General features: G+C 42.5%; 1 protein-coding gene across 9 annotated transcripts in view; it reads left to right on the forward strand.

The window, feature by feature from the left end:
- HERC2 (HECT and RLD domain containing E3 ubiquitin protein ligase 2) overlaps positions 1-27,697 on the forward strand; it is a 250,080-nt gene that overhangs the window by 168,423 nt on the left and 53,960 nt on the right. For 6 of the 9 annotated variants that reach the window (XM_068268132.1, XM_068268138.1, XM_068268133.1 and 3 more), the window contains 13 exons: positions 504-675; positions 1,708-1,852; positions 3,556-3,805; positions 11,530-11,704; positions 13,371-13,557; positions 13,819-13,959; positions 14,175-14,366; positions 18,128-18,281; positions 23,026-23,133; positions 25,280-25,411; positions 25,497-25,655; positions 26,167-26,285; positions 27,213-27,338. In XM_068268132.1, the coding sequence (XP_068124233.1) occupies positions 504-675; positions 1,708-1,852; positions 3,556-3,805; positions 11,530-11,704; positions 13,371-13,557; positions 13,819-13,959; positions 14,175-14,366; positions 18,128-18,281; positions 23,026-23,133; positions 25,280-25,411; positions 25,497-25,655; positions 26,167-26,285; positions 27,213-27,338 (2,060 nt within the window). The remainder of the gene's footprint in view (positions 1-503; positions 676-1,707; positions 1,853-3,555; positions 3,806-11,529; positions 11,705-13,370; positions 13,558-13,818; positions 13,960-14,174; positions 14,367-18,127; positions 18,282-23,025; positions 23,134-25,279; positions 25,412-25,496; positions 25,656-26,166; positions 26,286-27,212; positions 27,339-27,697) is intronic. The other 3 variants (XM_068268135.1, XM_068268140.1, XM_068268141.1) reach the window with 1 other exon arrangement.

The following is a 27,697-nucleotide window of genomic DNA, read 5'->3' on the forward strand; positions in this document are numbered from 1 at the left end:
TATTTTTTTGCCTGAAAGCACTAACATTCAGGTACGCAAGTGACAACTTTTCTCTAGTTGCAACCCACTTGGACTATAGCTAAACTTCACTGAATAACAGTCATAGAACTATTTTCTAGCAGAGATCAGCTTCTGAATGATGAGCATAGATTAATAATTCCAGCGCTGCGTAATATGTTGGCACTTTATAAATACAATAAATAATAAAAGTCATTATTAGAAGCATGGATCCAATTGTTGATCTGATCAGTGTATTTTCACCTCAGGTTCACTTTAAGTCTCGCATAACTCGGAACAAATCTTTCATTGCGGAAGTTACAATACAATGTATTATTTGAATGATTTAAAACCTAATAGTATAGGTACAGTAAGATGGTATAGATAACTATGGTTAATGATTACCTATTTTCTGCTAGTTGTAGTGCTATCATATGTCTTTATAGTTTTACCTATTGTTTCATTTATTGACAAATTTTCTTTCCCATTTTTGTTTCTTTTGGCAGGAATGGTGTTTTCTTGGGGTGATGGAGATTTTGGCAAGCTAGGCCGTGGAGGAAGTGAGGGCTGCAATGTTCCCCAAAACATAGAAAGATTGAACGGGCAGGGAGTGTGCCAGATTGAATGTGGAGCCCAATTTTCCCTGGCACTGACAAAGTCTGGAGTGGTGTGGACATGGTAATTCTGCTTAACAACAACGTTGAGTACTATGTAGTATCCATGTGTAGAGGCCTGAACCTCTCTGGATTATTCTGTTTCTAAATAATGCATTGCATTTGCAGATAAACTACTAACAACTGTTAGATCTGATGGTCTTTGGCCATTACACATATACGCGGTTAATAACTACACTATTTTACTCTTTTTCTACAAGAACAGCTTGAATGTTCACTTTTCCTTAACCTAGAACACATACATAACCAGTTGTTACCTGAAGTGGAAATTACATGTCAAAATAATCAGTAGTTGCAGATATAGGTCAGTGAAATACTGTGCAAATGTCCACTTCCCTTGTAAAAAGTATTAGACACCCTCTTTTTCTTCTGTCAGACCTCTCTGACAGCCCTTATTGTGATGGATGGCCTAATTGACATCTAGGGAAGTTTTGAGCTCAACTCTGATGTACTGTCAATTTTTTCAGATTTCATTAGTCTACATTTCTAGAACTGCTGAGTGTTTTGAAATGCAGTTTTTACAGACAATACATCTTAGCTTTATGGTTTTGATGTATGATACTTTATGATATGCATTGAGGTTTGCAGTCAGTCGTTTACACTGAATAAAGGTTAATACTGCAATACATTCATGCACTCCTATAGGTTTTTCTTTTGCTAGATTTTGTCCCTTTCTTTTGTTAGGCTGACACTTCAGCTGGATATTATTGTTTTGCTGTTAGGCAGTTGATGTTTAGTGTTTTTAGTATTCCCTTGCTTTACTGATGTCTTTTGATGCAAGTTATCACTGAGTTTATTATGGAGGATGGCGGTGGGGGATCGATCAGCACGTATGGGGCTGGAGGAAGCCCCAGGTTATGTATAAAATCTTTATTTTTTCATCTCTGGTTCCCTTTAAATTATTTTCTTTGAGCTGTCTTTATATTGTTCTAATCTCAAACATGACTGTGATATGATGACTAGGAGTATTTTATTGACTGTTGATTTTTTTATAAATAGATCTAGGAGAAGGATATACTCTGTTTTTCTATTTTAGGGGAAAAGGAGACTACTTCAGGCTAGGGCATGGAACTGATGTCCATGTAAGAAAACCACAAGTTGTGGAAGGGCTCAGAGGAAAGAAGATTGTCCATGTAGCTGTTGGAGCTCTGCACTGTCTTGCTGTGACTGAGACAGGACAGGTAAGTCGGATGTCCCCGTGTCTGTGTGGGTTTCCATCAGGCACTCCGGTTTCCACCCACATCCCAAAAAAATCAACATTCAAATAAGTTAAATGGTTTCCCCCTCAATTGGCCCTAGACAATGGACATATTTATAGTAGGGATTAGATTGTGAGCCCCTCTGAGGGGGATAGTTGGTGTCATGTCATGACTATATACAGTCAGTCAGGTCTATAAATATTGTGACATTGACACAAATCTAACATTTTTGTCTCTATACGCAACCACAATGGATTTGAAATGAAACAAACATGATTTCCCTTTAACTGCAGACTGTCAGCTTTAACTTGAGGGTATACATCCAAATCAGGTGAACGATGTAGGAATTACAACAGTTTGCATATGTGTTTCCCACTTGTTAAAGGGGTTCTTCCGCGAATGAGGAAAAAAATAAAACGTGGTTTATGCATGAACTATTAAACATCCTTCTAAAATAGTGTAACAAGTTTTTTTTTTTTTTTTTTTTTTTTTTTTTTTTTAAATGAATGGTTTCATCAATATAACATGTATTGTAAATAGTGACATATGAAGGACTGGGTAATGCTAATCCAAATGCTAATCCATTTGTTAGGGGTGTTTTTTTTTTACTTTCTTTTACAACCATAACTGCTGCCTACATAGTTTTCAGTGGTATAACCCACTTCTAGCAGGAATTGCCAATATAAACCCTGAGGGCCCTTTTCCACCAGCGCGTTTGCGCTGGCTGAATCGCAAAGTCGCAAACCGCTAGCGATTTTACAATCGCTACGGTTTGCTTTTTAACATAGGAATCGCGGTAGGTCATTTCCACTACCACGATTGGTTTTTTACGCGAACGAGCGGCCGAGCGATATTTGCCGCAATTTTGCTATGCAGTGCATAGCATAGCAAAATCGCGGCCGCAAAACGTCGGGGAATCGCCGGTTTTGCGATTCAGCAATCGCTAGCGTTCAGCGTGAACGCTAGCGACTGCAGGTGGAAAAGGGCCCTAACTGCTGAGCTCTGCTGAGCTTCTGAATATGTGTTTACTCTGTTGCTAGGCAACCAGACCCATGCTGAGACTCGTTTTGTGAAAAGAGTCATAAGCTGCAGGGAGAATCAGTCCCATCTACACCATATGATTCTTTGTCAGATACGTGCTCAGCTATTAGGGTTATAACGGCGATTCCTGCTAGAAGTGGGTTATACCACTGAAAACTATGTAGGCAGCAGTTATGGTTGTGAAAAGTATAAAAAAAAAACACCCCTAACAAATGGATTAGCCTCCCAGCCGTCATCCGTCACTATTTACAATACATGTTATATTGATGAAACCATTCATTTTTTTAAAAAATTTACACTATTTTACAAGGATGTTTAATAGTTTATGCATAAACCACTTTTTATTTTTTTCCTCATTCGTGAAAGAACTCCTTTAAGGGAGCAAAGGTAATGTAAGAATTGTGTCGATGTCCCAATATTTATGGACATGACTGTACTCTGTAAAGTGCTGAAGAAGATGTCAGTGCTATATAAATACTAAATAGTTATGATGTGCCTCCTACCTATCTTTACTAATTATTGATGAGGGCAACCCTTTAGGAAATCTTTCTCAAACTGAAAACATTATAAAAGCTAAACAGCGGCAGCTTTCTTCTTTACGTCACTGGTTGGTAAATGTGTGCATCACATCTGTGTCATTGCAGGTTTATGCATGGGGTGATAATGATCATGGGCAACAAGGTAATGGAACAACTACTGTGAACAGAAAACCAACTCTTGTCCATGGCTTGGAGGGTCAGAAGATCACTCGTGTGGCATGTGGGTCCTCTCACAGTGTTGCTTGGACAACAGTGGATGTAGCAACACCATCTGTACATGAGCCTGTTCTTTTCCAGACTGCCAGAGACCCCCTTGGAGCTTCCTATCTTGGTAGTAAACTTTGTAAATATTTCTGTGAGTTTTAGCACTGAAAATGAAACCTGTTTTGTGCTATATACTGGTTTTTGCTTATTTTTGGGGGCCAAGAAAATGTTATTTGCATGGTATTTTCACCTATTGGGCATCACTTGGGGTTATGAAAAGTGTAGTTCTGTATCCAACAGGCAGATGGTGCAGAGGCAGCATTGTCTGTACTGCTAGTGTATAGTGCAGTGAGGCTAAATCAGTATTGCCTTTAATGTTTTAAAATCTATGATAAAGTATCTGCAAGCTTTTAATTTTTTTCAAGTGGACTTAATCAGTTAAAGGTTAAACATGTGTATGGGTGACTTTTGGGAACCTGTAGAACAGTGTACAGTGTTTACTGCCCTTTGCATCGTGGCATGCTGTAATGGTTTCGGCATGTAGACATTGGGTCTTACTGACACTGCATGGCCTTGATTCACACTATCGCCCTTATGCTGTAGTCCTGAAAGACCAATCAAGACTCCAACTACAGGTGTACCAGTGCTATACGCATGTCTGCATTCATGCCACTGAACAGAAGTGTGGTAAGTGGTCAGGGCCGAAGCTACCATAGGAAAAAATGGGCGTTTGCCCCAGAGCCTGTAGGGGCCCCAAAGTTGTCCCTCCCCATCTTAGCTGTTGCTCCCCAGGGGCTCTGCAGAGTCTGTTAAGTTGGGAGGTGATTGGGGGAGGGTCAGCAGCCAGCTCAGGGGCCCAGGAGGGAAATTTGGCTGCAACAAAGGGCCTCTAATGACGCTTTTTGGTTCGGGGGGTGTCTGTTGGGGGGCCCCCAGGATAATTTTGCCCTGGGGCCCAATTGTTACTTGAACCGGCCCTGTAAGTGGTAACGAATAAGGGCTGTGCCACACAGGTTATAGACAGATTGTAACTTATTGCTCCCAATCTGCAATAGAAGCAACTGTTAAGCTTTTTTTTTTTTTTTTGCTACCTTTAGTTGCCTAGTGACTGAATGTTGTCAATGTGTTCGAACTGAATTAAGGTGATTTCGGGAAAGTCCCTTCTAATTCACATTATCTGTTAGAGTTTAGTCGTATTATCTAGCTATTGGTAGCCAGTGGCGTAGCTCAGGAGCTTGGGGCCCCAGTGCGAATTTTACATGGGGCCCCATGAAGCTGTCAGAGAGGTGTAATCAGAGTAAGGAAACTGTTAAGGATTACTCCAGGGACCACAGTGTGGTCGCAACTTCTGCATCCCTTATTGCTATGCCACTGATGCCAGCTATGACTTTTCACTGTGACTGGGTCACCCAAGTCTCCATAACATATTGCTTAGCACAGGGGTTTGCAAACTGGATGCCGTGGCACCCTGGTGCTCCTTGAGCACCTGCCAGGGGTGCCTCAGCGTTCATCCCCATCCTTTGGGAGGTGCTGCTGAATAAGGTTCATAACAGCATTTCAGTAGTTATTTTTGCTGAGGGGTGCCTTGAAAAAAAACTCAGAGCCATCAAGGGCACCCTCACCCCAAAAAGTTTGAGAACCACTGGCTTAGCAGATACAGGTAATGTAATCCAGTTCAGCTACTAACAGCTGTCACACTGCAACAACTTGGTGTTGCATAGATGAATTGCGTGAATGCACCATAGTTTTAGTCATTGCAATCTGCTAACATCAAAAACATTTAGAAACTTTTGACAGCTTCAAATTTTCATGAATGAAATCAACCTCACTATAAGTGGATTTCAAAACATTCATATGTTTTGAAATCCACTTTGTGAAGTTTAGAGGGGGTCGCAGCCAGCACGCAGTACACAGATGTATAAAACAAAGTCCGTTTATTGTGCAGTAGAAGAAAACGGCTTCAGTGCAGCAGTAATAATTGGAAAATAACAGTTCAGCTTACTTCAGCTTGGTAATATACAGTCCAGCAGGATCAAACAAAGTTCAGTTTTCATCAGGCCAACACCATACAAACAACAGACAGGGTATGGTTTGGCTTCCATCACATACTCCAATATTCCTTGTCAGGAGCTTCCATAGCATACATGCTACTCCTTCAACACCTCCTCAGACTGCCTCTGAGGCTGCTTCTTAAGCATAAATTTGCATCTCATCAATACCATAATTAGTGAGACTCTCGGCCTCACTGACAACCAGGTGTGTACCTAGGTGGGATGGGAAGGCCCGCCCTTCCTTCCCTCCCATCCCAGGAGTCCGGCCCTGAGAAGAAAAAAAACCAAGCAGCAACTGCTTGCTGCTAAAATCCGGACTCCCTTCCTAGGACCACACAGGGTTTTAAAGTGACCATAGTCCAAATACCGGGGAAATATACCTCCCATCTATTACCCAGCCCCGATGGCCCCTACATATCCCCCCCCTCTGCCTCAACCCCGAGGCGGTGGAGGCACATAGACCCACTAAACAGTGGACTCGGGAAAGGGCATCAGCGTTCTGGTGCACTTTACCCGGCCTATGTTCCACCACATAGTTGAACTCCTGGAGAGAGAGAAATCACCGGGACACTCTTGCATTCGTTCCTTTGTTTCTTTTCATCCATGCTAGCGGGGCATGGTCAGAGATCAACCTAAATTTTCTACCCAACAAATAGTAGCGCAGGGAGTCCAGGGCCCATTTTATGGCCAAGCATTCCCTCTCCACTACCGCATAGTTTCTCTCAGCGGCCGTCAGCTTCCGACTGAGAAAAACTATGGGATGTTCTTCTCCATTAATCACCTGTGACAGGACCCCCCCAACCCAACATCTGAGGCATCTGTCTGCACTACGAACTCTCGAGTGAAATCGGGGGCTACCAGGATAGGGTGACTACATAATGCCGATTTCAGCTCCACAAACGCTTTTTCTGTCTCTGCCGTCCACTGTATCATCACTGACTTCCGGCCCTTGGTCAAGTCAGTTAGGGGAGCTGCTAGGGTAGAAAAATTGGGGATGAACCGTCTATAGTATCCCACTATCCCTAAGAAAGCTCGAACCTGTTTCTTACTGATGGGGCGGGGCCATTCCTGGATTGCCTCAATTTTGTTAATTTGGGGTTTTACCAACCCCCTTCCGACAATGTACCCCAAGTACTTTGCTTCCTCCATACCTAGGGCACATTTCTCGGGGTTCACTGTAAAACCCGCCTTCTTTAACGCATCCAGGACTGCTTGCACCTTGGGAAGGTGGGACTCCCAGTCTGAACTGAAAATTACGATGTCGTCTAAATAGACCGACGCGTATCTTTGGTGTGGACGCAACATTCTGTCCATAACTCTCTGAAATGTGGCCGGGGCGGTCTGTAACCCAAACGGCATTCTTTTATACTGAAAATGGCCCTCAGGTGTAGAAAATGCCGTTTTCTCTCTGGCGTCTTTGGCCAAGGGTATTTGCCAATATCCTTTGGTCAGATCTAATGTGGTTATGTAGCGGGCTGGGCCTAACCTTTCTATCAATTCGTCCACACGGGGCATGGGATAACCGTCAAATTTGGAAATTTCGTTTAATTTCCGGAAATCGTTACAGAATCGCAGAGTTCCGTTTGGCTTGGGTACCAACACAATCGGGCTTGACCATTCACTCTGCGATTCTTCAATAACGTCCAATTCTAACATGCGCTTCACTTCCTCTGACACCGCCTTTCTGCGGGCCTCCGGGATGCGATAGGGCCTGACGAACACTTTAGCCCTGGGCTCAGTAACAATGTTGTGCTCCACCATACCCGTAAGTCCAGGCAAATCCGAAAATATCCCCTTGTTTCTCTGAAGAAACTCTTTTACTTGTTGGACCTGGGATTTGGAAAGAGTGGGGGCTATTTTCACATCCTCAATGCTGATTTGGGGTACAACACTCACACCTACCCTAACCGGCGTGGTCTCTCTCTCTTTCCAGGGTTTTAACAGATTGACGTGATACAGTTGATAGGGTTTCCGTCTCCCTGGCTGATGTACCTTATAATTCACTTCCCCCACTTTTTCAACGATCTCGAAGGGACCGTGCCACCTGGCCAAGAATTTACTCTCCACGGTTGGGATCAATACTGCCACTCTATCCCCCACCTGGAACTGCCTGATCTTTGCGGAGCGGTTGTATACCCGACTCTGCGCTTCTTGGGCTGCCAGTAAGTGTTCCTTGACCAGGGGCATCACCTTGGCAATGCGTTCTTGCAACTGGGAAACGTGTTCCACCACACTTTTGTGGGGACTGGACTCACTTTCCCAGGTTTCTTTGACCAAGTCAAGCAACCCTCGAGGTCTGCGCCCATAGACCAGTTCAAATGGTGAAAAACCTGTGGAGGCTTGAGGTACCTCCCGAACAGCAAACATCACTGCCGGCAATAAACAATCCCAATCTTTTCCGTCCCTTTGAACAACTCTTTTTAACATCATTTTTAAGGTTTTATTAAACCGTTCCACCAGGCCATCTGTCTGAGGGTGGTAAACAGAGGTTCTCATCTGCTTAATCTGGAACAGTTTACACACATCACCCATCACTTTAGACATAAACGGGGTTCCTTGGTCCGTAAGAATTTCCTTAGGAAAACCCGTCCGAGTGAACATATTAAACAATTCTCGGGCGATAGCTTTGGACGTGGGTTTTCTTAACGGAAAGGCTTCCGGGAAGCGAGTGGCATAGTCGAGTATGACAAGGATATATTGGTGCCCCCTGGCAGACTTTACCAGTGGCCCCACTATATCCATGGCAATGCGCTCGAATGGCACCTCGATGATTGGCAAGGGCACCAAAGGGCTTCGAAAATGGGACACTGGCGCGGTTAACTGACAGGTGGGGCAAGAAGCGCAGTAATTCTTTACTTCGGCCTTTAACCCAGGCCAGTAAAACCTGTCAGTTATCCGCGCCTCCGTTTTCTCGGCACCCAGGTGACCTCCCAATGCTTCATTGTGAGCCAAGTCTAGTACCATCCTCCGAAACTCCTGAGGCACTAGCAGCTGCTCAACAACCTCTTCTCTGACCTTGGCAACCCGATATAACATATCCCCATGAACTGAAAAATGAGGGAATCTCTCCTCTGCCCCAGGTTCCTGGGGAACTCCATTTACCACAGATACTTGTTCTCTCGCATGGGATAACGTTGGATCCCGCATCTGCGCAGTGATAAACAACCCTTTTGACACATCCAGGTCAGGGAGCATAGATTGGGGGGAAGATTCCTCATCATCCTCGCCCAACATAACTTGTAATGGGGAATCATCCCCCCCTCTGTAACCTGCTCAGGGTCCCGACAAGGATGGTCAGTCTCATTTTCATCCATTGGCAACATGACATCATCTTTTTGCAATAATACATGATCATTTTGCAATACATTTTCTGCAACATTTGTATCTAGACTTGGTACATCAAGTTCTCGGGTAGGGGGAGGAGGGGCTAAGTTATTATCAGAGTCCTTAAACAACTTCCCCTTGACATTCTCCCACAGTACCCAAAATAGTGGAAAGTCTCGACCCAATATAACTTGGCACATTAGGTTTCTTACCACTCCGACGTCGTGAGTAATTGTCCCACAGTCCGTTGAAATCGACACTGGCACCACAGGATAAGTCTTTGTGTCTCCGTGAATACACACCACCTTAAGCCGCTTTAGCACAGTGTCAATAGTTCCAATCAGATCAGCATGCACCATGGTTACCATACTGCCTGAGTCCAGCAAGGCTTTGGCAGGTACCTGGTTCACACTGACGGGACACACAAAACTCTCCTGGCACTCTGCCAGGCATACCTCCTGGGCAAAAAAGGACACCCTCCGTAGTACGTCACACTGCATGGGTTCCTCCTGCAGTGGACACTGGGCTCTGGTATGGCCCCAAGCAGAACATCTCCAACACTGGATCACACCTCCCTTCCGGGGTGTAGCCATAGCAGGTGGCAACCCCTGAGCAGCTTTTGGGAATACTTCCCTATTTCTGGTGATGCTGGTTGCGGGGTTCCGTGAAACACCCTTTCCAGAGTCAGGGAACCTTGCAACACGGGGTAAGATGGGGCCCGCCTGGCCCTTTGGAGAGAGTAGATCTTCCACTACGGTATATCTCTCCACCAACTCCACCAGCTGCTCCGCTTTTTTGGGGTCTGCATGACTGACCCATCGCTGTAGTCCCACTGGCAAGGCACGCAGAAAACGATCCAGCACGAATCGCTCCACCATCTCAGGCCCGGTAAGTACCTCTGGTTGCAGCCACTTTGTCGCCAGTTGGATAAGGTCATACATCTGCGATCTGGCTGGATGCTCCATCCGGTATTGCCAGCTGTACACCCTCTGTGCCCGGACCGCTGTTGTTACACCTAGTCGGGCCAGGATCTCTGCCTGTAGTCGATCATAGTCGAGGGCGTCTGCAGAGTTGAGATCGTAGTAGGCCTTCTGGGGTTCTCCCGTCAGGAACGGTGCAAGGATACCAGCCCATTTGTCTTTCGGCCATCCTTCCCGCTCTGCTGTCCTTTCGAACGTTTTCAGAAAGGCTTCCACATCATCTGTGGGGGTTAGTTTCTGCAAAAAGTGACTGGCTCTCACCATCGCCTGGTTGCTAGGGGCAGCTCCTGCTGTCTCTCTCCCCTGGGCCAGCTTCTGCACCGCCTCAAGCAGGATTTTGGCTTGCCCCTCTGAGGCCTCTCGCAGGGCTTCCGTGGCTTGCTGTTGAGACACCATACACGCCTGCTGAGCCACCATACTCTGCTGTAGCTGCACAGTTGCTAAGGCCATTTGTTTCAGCAATTCCTCCATCATGCATACAAGGAGACTGGCCCTTTAAATGTCACTTTTTAAACGGAACTTTTTCTTTTCCTGCAGTGCTGCGCTGCCCGCATCCGAGCACCAGTTGTGAAGTTTAGAGGGGGTCGCAGCCAGCACGCAGTACACAGATGTATAAAACAAAGTCCGTTTATTGTGCAGTAGAAGAAAACAGCTTCAATGCAGCAGTAATAATTGGAAAATAACAGTTCAGCTTACTTCAGCTTGGTAATATACAGTCCAGCAGGATCAAACAAAGTTCAGTTTTCATCAGGCCAACACCATACAAACAACAGACAGGGTATGGTTTGGCTTCCATCACATACTCCAATATTCCTTGTCAGGAGCTTCCATAGCATACATGCTTCTCCTTCAACACCTCCTCAGACTGCCTCTGAGGCTGCTTCTTAAGCATAAATTTGCATCTCATCAATACCATAATTAGTGAGACTCTCGGCCTCACTGACAACCAGGTGTGTACCTAGGTGGGATGGGAAGGCCCGCCCTTCCTTCCCTCCCATCCCAGGAGTCCGGCCCTGAGAAGAAAAAAAACCAAGCAGCAACTGCTTGCTGCTAAAATCCGGACTCCCTTCCTAGGACCACACAGGGTTTTAAAGTGACCATAGTCCAAATACCGGGGAAATATACCTCCCATCTATTACCCAGCCCCGATGGCCCCTACAACTTATAGTTTAAATCAAATAATGATTTCTGTACTGCACAAGTAAGGCTATATATTTAGTCTCTAACGCTAGGTACATATGATGCAATTTTTCTGACAGATTTACTGTCAGATCAATTATTTCCAACATGTCTGATCTGATTTCCGAGCGATTTTTTTTTTTATCGATTTTCCATTCATTTCTATGAAAATTTGTTTGAAAAATCGATCGGAAACCAGATCACACATGTTGGAAATCGATCTGACAGTAAATCTGTCAGAGAATTGCATCGTGTGTACCTAGCATTTATATATAGGATAGATTGTGTTTCACGCTTCTGTTACTGCACTGTGCCAATGTTTGTTCTGTTCCTTGTTACAGGTGTGCCTTCAGATCCAGAGTCTTCAGCTTCCTCCAGTAATAAAATTAGCGGCATGCATAACATGAAGCCAAACCGCCCATCGCTTGCAAAGATCCTGCTGTCTATTGATGGCAACCTAGCCAAGCAGCAAGCACTTTCTCACGTCCTGACTGCATTGCAGATTATGTATGCTAGGTAGGAAATATTTCAGGTCAACAGATTTTGCAGACTAATTTCTTTTCGTTGAACAAGTCTATAGAGAATGTTTGTATAAATGAATTTGCATTTAATTGAGCTTTTATTAGTGATCATGCGTTCCCAGACTCATTATTTTGTATCATAATTGTTGCCAGCTGCTTCTATACGCTGCAACAATTGCACCCTAAAGAAATCTGTTGAGGTTGTGATGTCTGTAATTCAGGAGGAGATGTAACTCCTAAAGAAGCAATTCTGTGTTGCTATTGCTGGGAATCCGATTAATAACAGACTTGAGAGTTAGATAGTTAAATCCAAATCAAACTGCCTACTGTTATGTTTAGGCTTTTGCAAGTATTTCATTTGGTACTGATCATTTTTTATTTCTTAGTAAACATGACTACACGCACATAAAAGGACCAACAGGGAGGCTTAAAAGGGCTAAAAGCGGTAGACCTTAATCCCGACGCTGCTACTTCGCATATCATTCTCCAGTGCTGATCTCTGGAAAATAAACCCTTTTTTTTCATGCAGTTTTTATTGAACACATCTAACCATGCACTTAAAGTGAACCTCAAGACTAAAAATCTTCTCAGCAGCACTGAAAAGAGCTGGTGTTTCTTTAACAGTTTCACAGCATCAGAACTTTGTTTTCCTTACCAAAGCCTTATATTTAGCTGTACAGAAGCTAAGCTGCGCCCCAACAAAGAAATCTGCCCAGGCATTTCTCCCGTGATGCTGTGCAAAGCATGATGGTATTTCTAATGTTGTTTTCGTTGCTTAGCAACTGGGAGCAGTGATCAGGACACAGTACAGTTGGAACTGTGTCTCATGCTCCCTGTCACCTCCTTTCAACCAAAAAAGATGGCTGCCCTCATGAAATCACAAACCTTTGCCTTTTCTTTTAAAACAGGGTGGGTAAGAGATTCTAATACCTATCTGTTTTAATTCACATACATAATGTAACTTAATGACGGTGTGTTTGTTTAGGCTGAAGTTCCTCTTTAATAATGATATGCTTTGTTTTTGTTGCTAAAGGTTACGTCGGTGTCACTTTACTTTTGGCAGGCACGCTACAGGTGTGCTTTATATGCTGCCAGTGAATTCACCTTAATTTTCATACCAGTTTAAAATGGAGGTACGACTGAAGGCTGCATTAGTAGAAAGCTGCCCTCAGCCTGTGCTTGACCGACATGATCTGCCAGTCTGATCACTCGCTGACAGATCAGGGGCTGCTGTACACTCGCTAGATTCTCAACCTTGCCTGAGAAGCAGCTGTGTGGACAAGGCCTACGCCTATCATTGCCTCGAGCTGTCAGGTGCCTGGGAGAGGAGGAGGCCACAGACCTACTATACACTACAGGGGAAAAATAATTTGTAGCAGATAGGACATGCAGGACAATGCTCAATGTATTTGCTCACTGCTACATTACTGTAACACTATAGAATCTGGGTCTGAGGAGTTAGTATACGTCAATTACCTTTTAAGCCAAATGTGCAATATACCTTACTCGGTTTGCTGTTACCACTGCATTATGTTGCAAGTATAATTGTGAGCCCTGCATATCGCAGCTTTTTGCTCTTCCATACTACAGACAAGCTATAGCTTTTAGAATTGTCCTATCACACTCCAGTATTTATTTTTAACCTATTTTCTTATCTGTAGGGATGCTGTGGCTGGAGCTTTAATGCCAGCCAGTATGATTGCTCCAGTCGAGTGCCCGTCTATATCCACCGCCCCGCCTTCGGATGTGTCTGGCACATCTAGCCCTATTAATGGAGATGATGCTGGCTTGACAATAGATTTGGAAGACCGATTGAGTCCCAGCCCTTGGCAAGACAGACGTGGAGAGGTATGGATAGAATTTGCAATTGTGGAGATTTTATTTATGCATCAGAAACCAGTCTTTTTATATTAATCCTAGAGGCACACAGCCAAACACTGGATTAGGGGCCTGCCCACAGAACATCAGACAATGACAAGAGATGTCTTTAATTTGTTATGACTACTGTATTTGCTGGTTATTAAGAACGCTGTATCCAAATGCCTAATATAATAATTCTTTTGCATTGTTCAATTAACATTCATAATTTCTTAATGTTTTGTTTTTAAGTCTGCCCCATCCGAAGATGCTGTCACGCCGTCTGCTGTTACTCCCTCCGCTTCCTCTGCCTCCTCCCGACCTTTTATCCCAGTTACAGATGATCCTGGGGCAGCTAGTATTATTGCAGAGACTATGACTAAAACCAAAGAGGTAGGCAGCCAAATCGGTAAAAAACATTTGAGATGTGTACAGGGCTGTGGAGTCGGAGTCTGAGTCGGAGCAATTTTGGGTACTTGGAGTCGGAGTTGGTTGTTTCATACACTGAGGAGTCGGATGATTTTTGTACCGACTCCATGTGTAAGCTGCCTTTATCTGCAACTGCTTGTTAATCCCAGCTGCACCTTAATGACCTGTACTCTGTTTAGGATGTGGAAAGCCAGAACAAAGTGTCAGGTCCTGAGCCCCAGTGCTTGGATGAATTCACCAGCTTACTTGTCCCTGACGATACAAGAGTCATGGTTGACCTCCTGAAACTGGCGGTCTCTAACAGAGCCGGAGAAAAGGGCAAGGATGTCCTGTCCGCTGTGTTGTCTGGCATGGGAACTGCCTACCCTCAGGTCAGTGTGATATTACTAGCGGTGTACATGCTTCTCCTGATCACTGCAGTAAAAGTTTTTATTTTAAAAAACAATGTCTAATTATTCTATAAATGGAAAAGCATAATTCGAGATAATCTTTAGTGTTATTTAGTGTGTTATGATGCACTGGGTTTCATCTTATTATTCTTTCCAGTTTTTTCAATTATGATTTAGAAGCATGATCACTTTTCAGTTACAATAAAACTGAAAGTTACGCTAATGTACATAAGTGACTAGTGTTTAAGTAGAACTTAAGGAAACAGCGGGTTTGTTTGTGTACATAAAGTTCCATACTTGCCTCCTCTATTGAAGGGAATGTGTAGGTATAGCCTGTAATTTCTCTAGATGGCCATAGACATGATATTTTAGTCTGTAGATGGTAGGCTGCCTTTTGTGGATGTCAGACCTAGCAGCCTAGTCCACAGACTTTGCAGGACAGTGTCTGCTTTAACAGCCTATTGGTCATGTTTCAGCTGAACATGCAGCAATGTTGTCATGAATAAAGCTAAAGGGAACCTGAAGTGAGAGGACTATGGAGGCATTCCCTTGTTCCACCATGTTCTCTCACTTCTGGTTCTGAGCAGCACGGTCAGTGAATTTAGTTATTGCCCTGGAAAGGTGGTTGGTTGAGTAATATAGGGGTCTTTTGAGCAGCAGAGTGTTGGGTCTATGATTCCATTTCATCTTATAGTAACACCACTCAGAGAAACCTAAGTAACAACTGCTTTTCTGAACCGAAGTACAGATACTTAATTTCGGCCACCTCAGATGATCTTAAAGCAATTGTTAAATTGACAGTTTGCAGAACAAGCACTTTATAGACCTGCTGCTAATCTGTTGCCAAGCAGCCTGCTCTGCTCTTGCAAAAGGAAAGTGGAAACGATCAGAAAACAAGTTACTGGTGCCTCACAATGGGAAAAAAATAATAGTAAACATTAGTACTTGTTTGTGATCGGTCCTGACACATTCTGGGACAGCTGTGTGGATGCTGTATTTTGACACATGCCTGTCATGAACATTTGTCTCTAATGGCACTGTGACAATGTATATGAAGCTTGAGGCTTCAGAGTGGGTGCACTGGTGACTAGAAGCAGAGATTTCTGTGTAAGGAAGGGGTTACACTAGCTAGATTTTGCGTGCGTTTTCCTGTAATGTGAAAACACACATAATGCTTCCCTATGGAGATTTGCAGTGAAGTGGGGTTAATGTGCGTTTTTCCGCATGTGATTCCCTGGTGCGGACAGTGGACAGCTGTCAGTTGGCTTTCTGACAATTCTTCAAAGAATCCTCCACTTTTGAGCGACACAGTCGTTTCCTGTGGACTCGAGTGTGACCCCTGCCTAACGTACCAGTCGCTGCCATCTTGCAGCGGTCTCTACACTTTGCTGGATGGAGCTTTGTATGAATAAAGCATGAAAAGACCGGTTTACACTGCATCTGCCACAGACAAAATAAGCACAAAACTTTGTTTCATTCACAATTCATTTCTTTTCTTCTTCATTCTACTTTAATTTCTTTGTATCTATACGTTATTAGGATGGAAAGCAATTTGCACTGGCAGAAACACACTTGCAAGGTAGCCTGACAAGGCCCATTGCAGCTGCCTCAGATTTTAATTTCCAAAAGATTGAGGAAGGATTTAGACCTGAGCACCCAGCTGAATGGTTAGGGGATCGGTGGTAGTAGTAAAAAATAAATACATAAAAAAGACAACTACACTGCACAAGGTAACATTTCAAATGTACTACCCCTTGAGTTTTCATTGTGGAGACGTACATTTTAAGTCTCTTTTATAAAATTGCTAGGAAACCCCAGAAATGTTTTATTCAGCTATTCATATTTTAACTTCCTTTTTCTAGGTTGCAGAATAGAAGCAAACCTCTAATTGGTTGCTAAGAGAAATATAAATCCCTTCCCCCTCTATCGGTTCCATTCACCTTTGTTCCCCATCGGGGATAGGTTGCTGTGTGCCCTTTCCTTCTGTCTCTCCTCCACCCGGTAGATCAATTTGTTGCTCTTAGTGTGCTGAGATTATCAAGGCAATGCAGCTGTGGCATCATGGGTTCTGTGTATGTGTGTGTCCTATTTTCTAAATTGTGACAGAAAGTGCAACATGCCAGATGACTCGTAAAGGTGTCAGCAGTTTCTGTTTAGTGGCAAAAAAACCTGCTGTATCATGCAATTATCCTGAGGAGTCTGTCAGATCTGAAGATTAATTGACCACCATAAGCATAGGTGACTAGGGAACGATTGCATGTGATTTTCTGTCGAAACAATGCTGCAAGGTAGCAGAAGATGGAACAAGGGGACTTTGTAAGCTAGGCTCTATTAGCGCAATATAATAGTGATGCTTTTTCAGGGAGTAATAGCTTACACTCCTGAAGGGAATGACAGTCTAAAAATCGATAGTCATGTTACATGAAAGTAAGATCTCATATATTGTCTTGCTGTCCTTGGAAAATGCACTTTGTTTAGCACTTGCCTGGCGGTGAGCCACACAGCCAGCAGTGGGTTTCAAAGCTACCCTGGAAGTTACAGTTAGAATCTCAAAATTGGCATCTAATTGGTTGCTGTGGGGCAATACAGAATGTTCTTGGTCCGGCACTTTGATACATATTGCAGTTTGTATCTCCGTACTTTGAAGTTTGTTTGAGGAAAGTAATATTCTAGCATAAGTGTTTCCCCCTCTTTCTTTTTTTAAGCATTAAAACCCTACCCCATACTAATAATAATAATAATAAGCTGACAAATATAAATATATTAAATATTATATTAAAATTGATTTTAAAAGCAGTAGGTACAAGTTGCTCAAGTGTAGATGTTTGGAAATGCTTCCAGCCCTATATATGTGTATATATACAGGTAGTCCCCGACTTACGAATGCTTGACTTACGTACGACCCGCCGATGCGAACGGCATGGATTCTCTGTTTCCATGGGAACAAGTAAAAAACATTTCAAATTGGACTTGTAGTTTTTGAGAAAATCGATGTAAAAAAAATCTAAGAGAATATGGCTTTTAATCTTGTATAAACAGGTACAAAGGGCAGAGGTGACACAGAGGCGGACACTGGAGGCACGGGGGGGGGGGGCACAAAGGAGGTACAGGGGACAGAGATGGCACAATGTTCCGACTTAAGAACAGATTCAGGTTAATAACAAACCTACAGTCCCTATCTCGTTCATTAACCGGGAACTACCTGTATATAAAAAGCCACTTAAAGGGACCCTGAACAGAACAAAAAAATACCATACTGAACTTACCTGGTGCTTTCTCCAGCCCCCCGTTGTCCATGAGGTCCCTCTGCATCCTCTGGGCTCCCTCCTTTTCTCCCGCTGGTGTCTCCGTTAGTGTGCGACTTGGCCAGGAATGTTGTGCAACTGCACATGCATGGCCCACGCACGTGCCCGTCTCACTCGCGCACCTGTCTCCTTGAGCATTCTGTGCACACACAGTTCACTCTTTCGAGAACTCAAGGGTGCGCATGACTCCTGGCCAAGTTACATACTAACAGAGCCTTTAGCTGGAGAACGGAGGGAGCCTAAAGGACGCTGAGGGACGGACTATAGGGGCTGGAGAAAGCCCAAGGTAAGTTCAGCATGGCATTTTTTTGTTCTGTTCAGGGTCCCTTTAAGTTGCTTTATATATGTTTGATTTTGTTGCTTTAATAAATATTGTCAAATGATATATGTACTTATGTGTGTCCTGTTGAGTAACGGTTAATGGTGTTTCACTGTTAGGTGGCGGACATGTTGCTTGAACTTTGTGTGACGGAATTGGAAGATGTGGCCACAGATTCGCAAAGTGGTCGCCTATCCTCACAGCCAGTTGTGGTAGAAAGTAGCCACCCTTATACCGATGACACCTCTACTAGTGGCACCGTTAAAATTCCAGGTGGGTATTAAACAAATCTTGTTCCTATTTAAAGGGGAACTGTAGTGAGCGGTATATGGAGGCTGCCATATGTATTTCCTTTTAAGCAATACCAGTTGCCTGGCAGCCCTGCTGATCCTCTGCCTCTAATACTATTAGCCATAGCCCCTGAACAAGCATGCAGCAGATCCGGTGTTTCAGACTTTAAAGTCAGATCTGACAAGACTAGCTGCATGCTTGTTTCTGGTGTTATTCAGATACTACTGCAGAGAAAAAGACCAACAGGGCTGCCAGGTAACTGGTATTGATTAAAAGGAAATAAATATGGCAGCCTCCGTATACCTCTTACTTCAGTTCCCCTTTAAAGTTCTACATGATCTGTCTGGATTAGGAATAATATTTTTCAAGATATTTAACAAAATAATGTATTTAGCTACCAGAGAACAACTAAAATGTCTGTCTGTTTCAGTATACACTGTATGCATATTCCTGTTGAAAATGAACAGAACTTGAAAACCATTGATGTACTATGTCGTTCTTTAATTATTGTCCCCATATTGAAAAATGGAATGTTTCCTAGTGTTAACATTGTGCACCATTTAATATTAGATCAGATGGGAATCTGTATTGACCACACTGCTGCTAGTGAGGATGGAATAGAGCACTTTTCTTTAGAATCAGTGGCTTTATAGGTACTTATTATGTAATCTATTTCAAATTTGATGTAGAGTATAGGCACCATGGCAATGTTGCCAGAACCTGTCTATGTATATTTCATCAAATAAAGGGATTTTTAGCATGGCTAACATGTTATAAACACTTTTTTTACTACTAGCATTAGCTCAGAAACCGTCCCTGCACAAAGCAGGAAATATCTAAGCACCTCTGTTCAAAACAGGGATTCTTAGTTCTGTTTACTGCAATAACCGTATATACTGACCAATGATCAACAGGAAATATAATCTGGCCTCCCAGAATGCTCTGGGGGAGAGAATTCCGCATTGCTAATCAGCCTAGGCTAAGCATCTCTGGGAGGATGGACTACTTACCAAATACGCAGCAATATGTAGATATAGGAAGTGTTGTGATGTTGAAACCAGGAAAATGACGGTAAGTGGGTATACGGAATAATTCACTTCTTTATACTATATGTCACTTTAGTGCCTCTTTAAATGACAACTAAAGCAAAAGGTATATGGAGGCTGCCATATTTCTTTTCTTTTATGTAATACCAGTTGCCTAGCTGTCCTGCTGATCCTCTGCATCTATTGCTTTTAGCCATACACCCTAAATAAGCATATGCAGATCAGTAATATTGTAAGATCTGACAAGATTACGTGCATGCTCGTTTCTGGGGTGATTCAGACACTACCGCAGGCAAATAAATTAGCAGAGCTGCCAGGCAATTGGTATTTTTTTAAATGATATAAATATGGCAGCCTCCATATTCTTCTCACCACTGTTGTCCTTTAACCACTTAACTATTTCAGCCTTCAGTCGTTTTCACTTTATGCATCTGAGCAATGTTCACCTCCCATTCATTAGCCTATAACTTTATCACTACTTATCACAATGAACTGATCTATATCTTGTTTTTTCCGCCACCAATTAGGCTTTCTTTGGGTGGTACATTTTGCTAAGAGCCACTTTACTGTAAATGCATTTTAACAGGAAGAATAAGAAAAAAACCGGAAAAAATCATTTTCTCAGTTTTCAGTCATTATAGTTTTAAAATAATACATGTCTCCATACTTAAAACTCATGTATTGCATTTGCCCATTTGCCCCGGTTATTATACAGTTTAAATTCTGTCCCTATCACAATGTATGGCGACAATATTTTATTTGGAAATAAAGGTGCATTTTTTCCGTTTTGCATCCATCACTTTTTACAAGTTTTAAATTAAAAAAAAAAAGGAATATTTCATCTTTACATTGATATTTAACCACTTTACCTCCAGCCGTACGGATATCTCTGCCCCTTTTTCAATCCTTTCACCCCCAGGGACGGAGATATCCGTACCTCTCGCGCTCCTGCTCGCTTGTGCGCGCACTCCCGCTCTCATGCATGCCGCCGCCCGCTCGCCCGGAGATCAATGAATGGGAAAAAACATTCCCGGTCGTTGATCTAAGCCCCGCAATGATCCGCTGCTTCTATGAGAAGCAGCACGATCATTGTGAAAAAAAAACAAAACATTCCCAGCCTCATAGCACTTCCTGCTTGCAGGTCGCATAAACTAAAAGTTACTGTAGCCATCTTGTGGCCAAATACTAAAACTACACCCTGAAGCATTTTTCATATTCAAATACATTAGTTGTACACATAAAATTAACTCATTACCTCCCACACTCCCCAATTTTTAATTTTTTTTTGTAATTAAAAAAAAAAATTACAATTAAAAAAAAAAATGCATAAAAAGTTACCTTAGGGACTGAACTTTTTAAATATTTATGTCAAGAGTGTATAACACTGTTACTTTATAAACTATGGGCTTGTAATTAGGGATGGACGCAAAACTGAAAAAAAGCACCTTTATTTCCAAATAAAATATTGGTGCCAAACATTGTGATGGGGACATAATTTAAACGGTTTTATAACCGGGACAAATTGGCAAATAAATTTCATGGGTTTTAATTACAGTAGCATGCATTATTTAAAAGCTATAATGGCCGAAAACTGAAAATAATGAATTTTTTCCCCACATTTTTTCCTATTTTACCCTTAAAACGTATTTAGAATAAAATAATTCTTGGCATAATGTCCCATCTAAAGAAAGCCTAATTGGTGGCGAAAAAAACAAGATATAGTTCATTTCATTGTGATAAGTAATTATAAAGTTAGACTAATGAATGTAAGGAGCGCTGAAAGGTGAAAATTGCTCTGGTGCTCAAGGGGTAAAACTCAGTGGTGAAGTGGTTAAAATGTTTAGACCCTTAGGTAAATATTTACATGTTTGTTTGTTTTTTATTGTAATGTTTTTTGTTTTTTTTTGTATATTAAACATTTTATTTGGGTATATTTTTCTTTCTGTATATATGTGTTGTTTTTTATTGTTTTTTACATTTAGTTGTAGTTTTACTTTTTGGCCACAAGATGGCAGCCATGAGTTTGTTTACATGACGTCACTCTAAGCGTAACATGTACGCTTAGAGGGACGCATGGGGACGCTAGAGGCAGAAAAAACGAAGAGAGAAGCTGTCGCCTTTTCTGCGGGAGAGAGGAATCGGTGATCGGGCACCATAGCCCGATTCACTGATTGCCTGGCTAACGAACTGCGGGCCGGGAGCGCGCGGACGCAAACATGGCCTCCTGGACGTAGCTAGTACGTCCAGGAGGCGAAAGTAGTTAAGGACCATGGGCTTAACACCCCTAGTGACCAGGCCATTTTTTTTTTTTTTTTTTTTTTTTACAAATTAGGCTACTGCAGTTTAACCTCCTTAGCAGTAATCCCGAGTCGAGACGGAATGCTGCTGTTTTTTTGGACTAAGGGCCCATTCACACTAGAGCGCGTTTCAGGTGATTTCTGCATCGCTGGAAATTGAGAGCGTTTTGAAAAGCGCTTGTGCAATGTAAAGTCTATGTGGCTGTTCTCTTTTAAGCATTTTGTGTTTTTCAGCGATTTGCTGAAACGCAAACTTGTAGCCTGCACCATTTCTGAGAGATTTTGAGCGATTAGCGCTTCAATGTTAAAGATAGGAGTGCTTCAAAATCGCCCTAAAAGCGCTGGGCTGTTCACAATCCTCAACGTTTTTCCAGCGCTTTTACTCAGTAAATAATGCAGATTACCCACAAGACAGAGCAGATTACCCATAAAACACCTCTGTGTCCTGTCTAGTGGCCATTTCCTGTATGGGAGAGGCAAAATCAAATCGCTGCAAAACACTGAAAAACACGATCTCATACAGTGAAAAAACGCTGAAAAACCTATGGAGGAAAACGCCAGAAAAAAGCTCAGCGTTTTCCTTAGCGTTCAGCGATTTATAGTGTGAATAGGGCCTTAAAGCTTGTAAAAAAAAAAAAAAAAAAAAATTGCACAGCTTTTAGACCCTGAATCTAGAAATAATCATACCGCCAGGATGGTGGCTCGCTGCAGGGCCATACAACTCAGCACACAAGTGATTTTCTCCCCCCCTTTTCTGTTGGCTGTGATCGCTCCCCAATGTTTCTTTTTTTACAAATATTTTTTGGTTTAATTTTACAATAAATTTAGCTTTTTTTAATAATTATTATTTTGCTCATCAGCAACGTTACTTCTAATTCACCAGATGGGAAAACTCCACTGCTGGACGATTCAAAGGTCCCAAATGCGTTACAACGTAACACTCTGGAAGATTTTGTTTAATGTGAAGGGTAACATGAAAGTCAATAGACATTCATGTTACCCCGCTTACCGCGTCCAAGGAGTGATCTGTCAAATCGCATGGATCAGCGCCTACTGCGAAAGAGCCCTTAAAAAGTATAGTGTTGTCAGCAGCAGTGCATTTTTTTTTAAATAATTGTTTTTCATAAGTACAGAATATGTTTGGAATTTTATAAATCAATATTAACAATGAGTAGTAAGAATGTTATGTAGTGTGTTCATGAATGAATTTGGACTTACAAAGGTAACATCTCATCCTCCCCTTCGCAGTGAAAAATATTTCAAGGATGTTTTTGCATTCTAATGCGTATTTTAGATCATATTTTTGTGCTGTCGTTTTGTATAGCTCTTAAGTGAAGTTTTTGTATGATTGTCATAATAAAATATTCTGTTGTGTATGTATAGGTGCAGAAGGCCTGAGAGTAGAATTTGATCGCCAATGTTCTACAGAGAGGCGCCATGACCCTCTAACAATAATGGATGGGGCCAACAGGATGGTGTCTGTTAGATCAGGTGATTATCATCGGTTTATATTGGTTTATGTAAGTTACATGGTTGCTTAAGCCTCATACACGTGTATGAAGCAGGGCTGAGACTGTACAGACTTTTCACTAGCCTACAGGCAAACCTGTTCTGCTCCTATACGGGGAAGAGAAGGGCCGATAGTCACAAACCGCCGGGCTAAACGCTGGCCAAGGCATTGGAGACCTTTTTTTTTTCCGATTGTGAGCACCAGAAGGTGTTAGGCCAGATGTGAACCATTAGTGTGCCTCTTTTGTCATGTTTAAACATTTATGATAGTAGTATACAAAAGAGGCTGTGGAGTAGTGGGTTATTTTATTTATTTATTTTTGTTTTGTGTTTGTGTACTTGAGTACATACTCAGGGCTGTGGAGTCGGTCCAAAAATACTCCGACTCCTCAGTTTAGGATTCCACCGACTCAGACTCCACGACTGCTCTAATTTGCATATTACAATTTTGTTGATTAAAAGTATGTAACATGAAATTCGTCTCTTAACTGCCAACGCTTAGGAATTTTACAAGACAACTGAAGTGAGAAGGATATGTAGACTACTATATTTATTCCCTTTAGACTAAAACTAGTCCTTGGTAAGAGTACTTGTAAAAGGTACAAACCGGAACAAAGAACATCTATCAGGCCCTAGGCAATGTAAGTGTGGGTACATGTAAGAATGATGTGCAGGTACTCTGCAGGGGAATGAGGAGATTGGAAACAGACAACACCTCTGTGTTCAATGTGCACAGCATTCTCAGTGGATTCCCTGCAGCTCTGTGGGGAGTGCATATGTAGAGTATAGTACTACTGTGTAACAAAGTAAACCTGAGACAGATGAAATTAAAGTTTTATACATACCTGGGGCTTCCTCCAGCCGCCTTCAGGATAATCAGTCCCTCGTTGTCCTCCTCCGCCACCTGGATCTTCTGCTATGAGTCCAGGTACTTGAGCCAGTCAGGCGTAGTGCGCATGCACACACTCTGCCGCCAGGAGCATACTACACCTGTGCAGCACTATTGCGCAGGTGCAGAATGTTCCTGGCTGTGGGAGCGGCATGCGGCCGGACAGCGCTGACTGGCTGAATTACCAGGACTCATAGCAGAAGATCCGGGTGGTGGAGGACAGCGAGGGGCTGATTAGCCTGAAGGGGGCTGGAGGAAGCCCTAGGTATGTATAAAACTTTACTTTTCATCCGTCTCAGTTACCCTTTAATTTGTAGTCCCCAAACCAAATTTTAACAACATATCAAATTATTTGATTTCATCAGCAAAGGGAGTGCATACATTTGCATAAATCCGCATCAATGCAGAATTATTTCCATCTCGTTGACAATCTCTATTAGTGACACAGCTACACATCAGGCTTTATTCTTACAGCATAATTGTTATTTAGTATATATAAGAGATTCCTGTGTACACATCATATATACAGTCACAATCAGATATGTATATCTGACCTTAAAAATACCGGGACTGCTTTATTGAAGCAGCACAAGTAACTAATTTTGATTGGTATATTTCATTTTTGTGGACTAAGCACAGCTATTACTGTATATATACTGTATATATACATTATTTTTAATGACTATTATCTGAGAAATAGAACATTTTATCATATTTTCTATTTTAATTACAGTTACAAATTCATTCGGAGTCGGAGCATTTTTTCCCGACTCCGACTCCAGGCACCCAAAATTGCACGACTCCGACTCCACGACTCCGACTCCACAGCCCTGTACATACTATAGATAAATGTTTATACAATAGGAAAAGTGTTTTCTTGTCTGGTAATCTGAGGGTATACAAAGTGATACCCTTATCCAGGGACAATATTACCTGTGTTCAGTTATTGCACGTAGCCCTTGTGACCTACATCAATTCTTGCTGGAGGAGTATCTGATATTTATAAAGCCCACTTGTGCATTTTGCACCATGGTATCTGAATTAGAGTTCTTATTGCCCCCCCCCCCTTTTTTTTAAATGCAGTTAATCTACCAGTTATCATTTTTAAATGAGAATGCATACAGTTATGTCAGTTCTTAAATAAGACACTTTTAAGTAGTTCTAAAGTGACTTGACCGCTTTCAAAATATGTGTCTTTACGTTTTCCTCTCCCTTATGTTACTGTCCTTTACTTGGCAGGTCGTGAGTGGTCTGATTGGTCCAGTGAATTGCGGATTCCAGGAGATGAGTTGAAATGGAAATTCATCAGTGATGGTTCAGTGAATGGTTGGGGTTGGCGGTTCACAGTTTATCCCATCATGCCTGCTGCCGGTAATTATCGCCCTTTCCATTTGGGGGGAGCGTATCTTGTATATTTGAAATGCCTAGCATGTTCCTTATTATACATTCCTTTTAGGTCCAAAAGATCTCCTGTCAGATCGATGCATCTTGTCCTGTCCTTCTATGGATCTAGTCACTTGTCTCCTGGATTTCCGGCTAAATTTTGCTTCTAATCGGGGGATAGTTCCGCGGCTGGCTGCATCCCTTGCAGCTTGTGCTCAACTCAGTGCTCTTGGTATGTACAAAAAACATTGTTTCCTCTGCATCAGCAATGAATTGTCTAAACTGTTGTGTATTTGTCAGTTTTGCATTAAACCCAATATTCGGACAATATTAAAGAATTGCCTATAGGAAGAAACCATAATACTCACCTCTCCAAGAAGGAACCCTCTGGTCCCCAATCCTCCTGTTCTGAGTTTATCAGATCCCATCCTTCTAGTTGTGTCAGTACAATCATTGGCAAATATTTGTTTCCTCTCGTTACTCCACCTTACAGGTTCCAACCATTGCAGTGGAAAGTGGGAGGTAGTGGCTCTGTCAGTCAAAATTTCCCACTTGCCTTGCCATACTTCTGTGGACTAAAAGGGCGGGACTAGTGGCTATCTTGGAAAACTCAAGTGCAGGATAGTCCTTGATGCAACGGTGGTGCCAAATAATAAAGAAAGAGGACAAGAGGGGGCCGCCTTTGTGTGGAAGTGCCCAAAGTGTTCCCCTTTAATACATTCTATTCTTTCATATCCATACAGCTGCTGGTCACAGGATGTGGGCATTGCAGAGGCTAAGAAAACTTCTGACTACTGAGTTTGGACAGTCCATTAACATCAATAGGCTTCTGGGAGAAGGAGACAGTGAAGCCCGTACAATGGTATGTTTCTATGTCTTTTTTTTGTCAGTGGTACATCCTGTAATACCAGGTGAGGAAATGTCTGATTTAATAGCCAACATCACTCAGTTAGTTAGTATGCAGTTTTGACACTTGTGTCTGTACTGTAAGAAATCCACTGCTGGGATCTCTCAGGCATCCTCAGATCTGTCCAACTTTTCCAGTCATTACAAAGTAGTATAGCATTATTAGTTGAGGTGTCTGGCATGTGAGAGAGAACTTTTCATATAAAGAGACTCTGAAGTCGTGTTTTTTTTTTTTTACCTTATTTTGTCATACAATCTTCTTCAGCATTAATGACCAAGTGGAATCGCTGCATCCACGCGGCAGATGAGTGATTCATTAGTGAGAAATAGCCCCGCAAAGTTCCAGGGTTCACAGGGCTTTACTTCCTAGAAGAGGCAGAGCTTTAGGCTGCAGCTCTGCCTCCTCCGCAATCAATCTCTGCTGATCGCCACCTCTCCCCGCCCCTCTCAGTCTTCGTTCACTGAGAGGGGCGGGGAGGAGTTGGAGATTGATTGTGGAGAGGCAGAGCTGCAGCTCAAAGCTCTGCCTCTCCAGGGCAAGCAAGATTCGCGACTTGCAAAGTCGTGGAACTTTGCAGGTCTATTTCTCACTAATAAATCACTCATCTGCTGTGGGGATGCAGCGATTCCACTTGGACATTAATGCTGAAGAAGATTTTATGACAAAATAAGGTAAAAAAAAGAGACTTCAGAGTCTCTAAGTTTACTTCTGTCTAACAAGATATTTTTCAGCACCCAGGCACCATCAATAATGTGGCTTTATGGAATTGTATTGTTTTAATGAGTGCTTGACATAATGCTTCAGTTTGATGCAGTCACTTAAAAGTCTAATGTATATTTGCTACACTTATGCATAATGTTGTCGACCCTTGTTTCTATACAGAGTTTTACTGGAAGTGCTTTAGCTGCTCTTGTAAAGGGTCTGCCTGAAGCTCTGCAAAGACAATTTGAATATGAAGACCCAATTGTAAGAGGAGGAAAACAATTGCTTCACAGTCCTTTCTTCAAGGTAATGTTCTGCTTTGTTTATTCTGTGCTTTAATGTGCCCATACATTTAAGATGTATGGGCAGATCAACCACGAGACAGATCTCTCTTTGATCCAATCTGATCAGAGAGACATCTGTTGGCTGCCCGTACACTGCAGGCCGATTCCCGATTAATTTCAGCATGAAATCTCTTAGAAATCTGCCTACTGGCGCCGCATCTACCGTTGTCCCTCCAAATGTCAATGTGCGTTCCCTATTGCCCACACATTAAAATCTCTCACCTATCCAGCTTCCTCTTGTGTCCAGCTACGTGGGACACTACTGGGTAAGCAGTAGCGGCTGGACACTTGCGGTAGCTGCACAGGTGAGAGATTTTAATG

This window comes from Hyperolius riggenbachi, chromosome 2 (genome assembly GCF_040937935.1).
Source record: "Hyperolius riggenbachi isolate aHypRig1 chromosome 2, aHypRig1.pri, whole genome shotgun sequence".
Lineage (NCBI taxonomy): Eukaryota > Metazoa > Chordata > Amphibia > Anura > Hyperoliidae > Hyperolius > Hyperolius riggenbachi.